General features: G+C 27.7%; 1 protein-coding gene across 1 annotated transcript in view; it reads left to right on the top strand.

Moving 5' to 3' along the window:
- Positions 1–209: 209 nt before the first annotated feature.
- Positions 210–7208, top strand: part of LOC142327813 (pre-mRNA-splicing factor 38B) — a 45074-nt gene continuing 38075 nt past the window's right edge. The window contains exon 1 of the mRNA XM_075371148.1: positions 210–514. Within this exon, the coding sequence (XP_075227263.1) occupies positions 484–514 (31 nt within the window). The 5' untranslated portion in view covers positions 210–483. The remainder of the gene's footprint in view (positions 515–7208) is intronic.

The following is a 7208-nucleotide window of genomic DNA, read 5'->3' as shown; positions in this document are numbered from 1 at the left end:
AGTGTTTGTGAGTGATATTATAAAAAAATAATTTTATAAAAGATTATATTGTTTTTTCAAAACTGAGAGTGATTTTGAGTTTTCATCAACTATTCTCCCTAATTAAGAGGAATTCTTTTCTTATAAAAATAAACAAAGAAATACTAGTCTTTATATAATTGTGTTTTACAACATATTTTCATATTTATAGGTTGCCGACTCTGGTAAATTACTAATAGTCGTTGATTTGTGTTGCTTTGGGTATTGAAATAGGTAGTGTTTGTTATAGTTTTGTTTGAATTTATAATTACTATTTCTTGGATTCGTTTTCTGTTAAATTGTAAAATGTATAATGTGTATAATTAATACTATATCTTTAATATGTAATCATAGTTATACAGTAGGACGAGAATGAACAGTTTAGGCTTCCTAAATATTTAAAGAAGTGTTTATGAAAAATTTGTACATACTTATTATTTGTGTATTTGTAATTTTGGACTCAGAATGAATTCAGTAGATTCTTATAATCATGATGGTAAGTTTGGTTTATAATTATAAGTTTTTATAGATGATAAAATTAATTCGGTGAAATGCTAACCGCGAATTTGCAAGATTGGTTATATTAATAAAGATAGAACTACTTTGTAGCACTACTAATTATTGATTATCAGCACTATATCTCATATTTTAATAATCGTATTTTTCAAATATTTTTTTAAAAGTATTTATCTTGTATGAGACTATTTTTGGTTCTTTTGTTATTTATTTTTACCTTATGAGGTTGATCTAACGTAACCTAAACGTGCTAAATAAGTTGTGGTATTTCATATGTGGTAAACTGATTTCTCCATTACTTAAACTTTTCTTGTAAATTTTACCCGTTTCAGCATTAATATTTGTTGTTGGTTTTTATTGTGAGTGTATTACTAGGTCGATCATGTAATTTAAGTGATACGAGAACTGCCCTGACTGAAACTGAATTAAAAAATTGTAATTTAGCAAATCATTATCTTGTACATAAGTTTCAATCCCAACCAAAGTTCCCTTTCTTTTTTTTCAGCTTGCCTGCACAAAAATGGTGGCCAAAAAAAATTTATTCAAAATTTTTTATTGTTTATATATATATATATATAAACATATATGTAAGCATATTTAAACAAAAACAATTAGGTAAATTGATTTATTATATATTCACCTTTTTCTTAACTTTTAAAATTTTTGTCTTCTATTGTTCATAGAAATATGTTCTTTATAATCTTTATTTGTATTTACTTCATGACCATTGGCAAAACAATTGAATTCTCATAAGGTCATCCATATGTTCATTTTTGAGTCTGTTTGGTATTTTGTTTTTGTGGAATTCATAACAGAAAATCCATGTTTGTAGTCTGCACTGGATGCTTGAAAAGTTCCCATAATGTTATATAGAATGGAAAAGTTAGATAGATAATTCAGGGTTAGTTTAGACAAAGATTAATGTATTGGATAAAAGTCTTGAACAATCCTGGTTTAGTTTTCTCTAGAATTGTAAATTTCAGTTCTGAATATTCGTTCAATATTTTATTTATATCAGCATTCTTATTTGCTATAAATTCTGAATATTTTTTTTTTGAAAGTGTTATATTTTGCTTTTCGAAATCAAAATTGTTTCCTGAATTTATAATAATTTCATTATCAATGCTTGCCAGCCTTTTAATTCATTTGGAAAATCTGCTCTCTAAGTGTATATATATGTCCAATAAATTGAATTATAGCTGATGTATCGGTATCATTTTGACATTTCCAATAATATTATCACGCGTCACGTGTCACGTTTTACATACATGTCACGCTAAAAGATTTCGTGTCCCAAACATTGAGTTTTTAGTTTGTTAATTGTAATTTTTACATACCGAAGAGTATCATCAATAATTATTAAATCACTTTTTTGTAAATATTTGTATTAATACATGTATTAATACATGTAAGCTTGTCTATTGTATTTTTCAAAGCAAATATTGCTATTCTATATTGTTAATTAGTTAGAACTTTTTCACAGTATTTACAAATGGGATCATTGCATTCTGCTGACTTTTACAGTACTTAGTTAATGTATTGTAATTTATTACTAAACCCCAACTGCAAAATACCTGGATAACTCTAACTTCATTTAACGGTTTAAATGATATAACATCACGCCCTAATACTTGAGCTAATTTTTAAAAAATTTCTTTTAGGTGCTAAATTGGTGAAACATTGTAAACACACTTCTAATCAAATTTTCTACATCTTGCATAATAGATAGATTTTTCCATGCATCATCTAATTCTAAATCTTCCCTATGTGCTACACAGTGTTGTTCAGTTAAATGTGATATTTCTCTTTTGAGAATTGCTGCTACCCCCTTTTTCTTCTTGAGCATAACTGGATCCATCACTCATATTCATTAAAATTTTCTGTATGGTGTACTGCCAGTAACTGAATAGAATGTCTTTATTGTGAAAAGCAGTTATAAACTCCAGTAAAAAAGTAACTGTGTTTACAACTCCACAATTTCAACTAAATGATTCATTGAGTATATCTTACATATTTAAAATAGCTGATTGTAGATGCGCAGGAAATAAATCTCTCTGTGTAATTTATTTCAATTTTTACCTCCAAAATCATTGCATGGCCATTCACCCATGCAGCTATACTCCCTACCATTTTATTTAGTGATATGTTAAATGGGTCTTCTTGTTATTTAAGTGATAACAGCTCCAACTGAAACCTTTAATTAGGGAATTGTAGTTTATTGATGTAACTCAACAAATATGTTTCTTGTAAGTAAGTTTCACTGCCCAACCTATAAAATCGGGCTTTGAATTATAAAACTTAGGTTATTTAACTTTCCAAGTTTTTACTACTAAAGTCAGTCCTACCCTAATAAATGGCGTTTATATGTGTGTCTGTCTTTGTGTGCGGCCCCCTTAGTTTAGCACCAAAGTGTACCGATCACTAGCGGAAAATCCTGATTTGTTAATACGTGTTTCATGGTGGTCGGGTGTATACTTGTTGTTTATCGATATATATGTAAAATATATATTAATAAAATATTTTTTTATTTATGTTATGACTCAGGTTTCATTTTATCCTTTTACACTTTATAAATTCTCCCCTTTTTTGTTACTCTTATTAAATGAATTGTCCAATACTCTATTGTTAGTTAGTCTTGTAATAATTACAAAATAAATTAATAAATTCTACTACCGTAATTCATTCACTCAATATCATAGTAGATCTTAAAACACAACTATTTTCGATACAAATAAATCGATACTGAAAATACTACTGATTGTCCATTTAGAATTGTATATATGGTTTTTTTTTTGGCCTTGTAGTTACAATTTAATATACATATAGACAAAATACATGGGTCAAATTAGAAGAAACAATAATGGTCAAAATTAGAAGAATTTTGAATCCTATTTATCCTCCTTAGCGATTTATTGATTTTGAAGCCACCTTCTTGTTTGTTATTGTGTCAAGGAAGGTTAGTTTCGTATTACAATAGTTTGTTTCGTAAATTGAATATAATATATAAATAATAAATTAATTTAATTTATATTTATTTATATTGAGTGAATTTGCATATGGATGTATGGATCTTGGTGAAAATGTTGAGTGTGCAATTTTTAAAAGATGCCTAAACTGATCTAAACAAAATTTAATTGGTAAGATTTGCTGATATTTTTTCACTTTTCCTGATCAGTTTTCATCATTAAAAAAAAAGAAGACATTTTTACAAAAGGCAATCAATTTTGGACACCTAATAGTATCATTCCGAGATGCCACCCACCCTGCAGCTAGTACTTTATTTATCTAGTTGATAATTTTATTTGAAAAGATGTAGTTTTCTGAAGTGTAATAAAATAAGAGTAATATTTATCATTAAATTACTGCTGTGCTTCGCAGCTCTTAATGCCTCCTAGGAATTTATACATTATTCAAGGTTGGCTGAAATGTAATGCATACTGGAACAAATTGAAGAACAATATGTCATACAAAGTGACGGGTGCTTCCTCCATCTTGTAGTATCATTTGTTTATTACTAACCTTCAGAAACTCATTTTTTAGCAGTTAGTGTTTTGGAGTTGAGCTCACCTAATATAAAAGTGAATGCTAGTGATATTCATTGTCTAAAATTCTTTAATGCTGATGCAATTGTTGATTAACAGTATTGTGAGTAGGTAGGCTGTAAAATTGTATATGTTAGAAACTGATAATAGTGAAGTATTAAGTATAATAGTGATAAAACTGAAAATATTAAGGATGAATCTTGCAGTCGTTGATGAATTCTGTGAATTTTTATAGTTTTTTCTTTGATGAGTAGCAATTCTAAAATACCTTAGAAGACATGTCTGACAATCACGGAAATGATAATTCTGCAACATGATAATGTTTGGCCTCATATTGTGTTCTACCATCCATACTTTTGTGAAATTGAAATTTGAACCGATTTCACACTCTCCATACTCAGCATTCAGCACCCTGAAATTTTCACTTCTTTCTGTAATTAAAGATGGATATTTCACTAAAGATGATGAACTGAAGGACACAGTGAGAAGTTGTGGATCAAGGACTATCAGCATTCTTTGTTGATGGAGTGGGAAAACTGGTTTAATGTTGGAGAAACATGTAGCTGTAATTGGTGGCATCTTGGAAAAATAAATCTTAATTTTTACTTGTACATTGGTTTTATTTGACTTATCTTTTCATTTGCAAGTTATGAAAGATTGTATGGTACATTTCAACCACCCATCATATATGAGCAATTCTTTTGTTGCCTTTAATTTACATAGCAAAAGTTAATATTGGTAATTATTTTTTTTTTTAATTATGTTTTTTCGATTAATGTATTTTGGAAGTGATTTTTTTGTTGTACATTGTTCTTCAACTTGAACTATATTGGTTTTCCACACTTACAATTGCAGTCAGTTTAGATTTCAGTTATTTACTTAAAATGGTAGTACACTAAATCCTAGCAGTCAGACTACAGTCAACTGAAACAATTACTCCAAATGTTAGAAAAGATGCAAATTAAGTTTTCCAGAAGCCAAAGTGTATACATGTTACTCGGTGATGAAAAACCTACCAGTCATGTTTGTATTGAAGAAGTTAACGGTGTAAACTGATCACCATTTAAACATTTCATTTCATATATTTTAACTTTTTCTCAAACAAGTTGATGAATGTGGCTGACTTTCAAGAAAATGTTTCAGCGTATATTAACTCCCTTAAGACAAGTGTCAGTTCATACTTATTATATTACTGTGTTATAAGGAAAATTTTAAAACCTTCTTAACGCATTTTTTTAATTTAAAAGAATTTTGAAAAATGGAGCTGTTTAAATGTACACTTTAATTTATACACCATATCTTACAACGTATATCTGTATAATTTGTTTTATCTAATTTATAATGCAATTTATGTTAATAATAATAATAATTATTATTATTATAGATTTTATTTCATTAAATTATTTTAATTTTGATATTAATATATTAATTAGGAAGCACTCACTTTTTTTATTGAAGTAAACTGTATGATGTCTTCCACAGTTGTAACTAAAAGAATTTTTAACATTTATGTAAATTATTGGTTGAATAAAAATCGCAAGTCAATAGCATAGCGGATCTCAATTAATTAATCGTTTATCCGAGACACAGTGATGATATTGGAATTTCACTAAATACAAAAGCAAGTGGTGGTGCCTTGGTATACTCTGACACAATTCTTTCTCACAACCTTATGTTGTTTGGGATGTGCATGTCATTTTCTGGAACTGTAAAGTTATGCATCTTACTGAATGGAGAATGTTGATTTGTTAACTAATAATGTTACTGATACTAATAATACTTCAGTGATGTAACTAGAGTGCCACATTTTGATTGAAACTATTTTGTCAAAGGTTTTATATTTTAAGGTATCTGCATTTAAAGCCCAACATATACAAGGACATTGAATATGTACATAAATAAAACTATATTAAATTTATTGCATTGATTATGAAAATGAATTGTTTTTATATTTTTAAGACATGTTATTCGATATGTATAAATTATATATCTGATTAATATATGTGTGATTCATCAATAAGCAATTAAAAACATTCCTTTTATTGTAAAGGAATTTGTTATAAACATTCCTGAATATTGTTATCAATCACTGTGTAACTTGTATGACGTAGTTTATATATTACAATGTAAATAATAACAAAATATTAATGTAAAATATATTATTAGTTTATGTTTATATTATTATATTATTCTTTATTATTTGTAGTGTGTATATATATATATATATATATATATATATATATATAGAGTGGGGGGTGTTGCTAAGTATAGAATGAATAAATAAACCATCAAGAAATATTATATCCAAATTTAAAATTACATCTTATATTTTCAAATTTCGTAAGAATTAACTCAACAAATTGTTATTTGGTACAGAATAAAAATATATAACTTTTTATTATATAATATGTACTAGAACATCTTACATGTGCAGTAAACTTTAAGCATCTGAATTTTATTTTAATACTACATAGAATATACTGAATATTATGTGTGTGGAGGTCCATGTGGATGTAAACTAAGAAGTGCACATGCTTGACCAACCAACCCTCTTGGCAGTTCAGCTAACTTGTACTTGTATAATGGATTCTGAAATGATGGAAACGTAGCTGCTTCATCTATTGTACAGTACATACACTAGTCATAAACTTGAATAATTAACCTTTTTATTTTTTATTTATGAAATCCCTTGTCCTTTTGAAAAGTGTTCCAAAAATAATTTGGAAGTAAATTTGTTTTCACCACCTAAGCCACTCTTGTGGAAGCACATGTCCATTTTTATTTCTGTGTTTTGCAAATTTACTTTTACACTGATGTAATGTTGATACGCTTACCTTTCAATTCTTTTCAGCTAGTTTTACGTGAAAACTGTAGCTGGTTATCTTCAGTTACCATTGATAATCATCTAATTGACATTATTTTTTTCACTCCATTTGTAAATGAAGTTGACTGCTCTTAGAAATGAAATGCATAATTACTAAAAATGAATTCCCCTGTTTACATGATTTCTTTTGAATATAATAAGGGCTTGAAACTGGCAGGTTCTGCTAAAATTTCTAATAAAACCAAGTGGGCTTCCCATTAATACATAAGCCCCTTAATTAATTTTTACCTGCATTTATTGAATCTGTA

Source organism: Lycorma delicatula, chromosome 7, assembly GCF_047948215.1.
Source record: "Lycorma delicatula isolate Av1 chromosome 7, ASM4794821v1, whole genome shotgun sequence".
NCBI classification, from domain to species: Eukaryota; Metazoa; Arthropoda; class Insecta; order Hemiptera; family Fulgoridae; genus Lycorma; species Lycorma delicatula.
The sequence above is the reverse complement of the archived record's forward strand: the minus strand, read 5'-3'. Positions and strand labels throughout refer to the sequence as shown.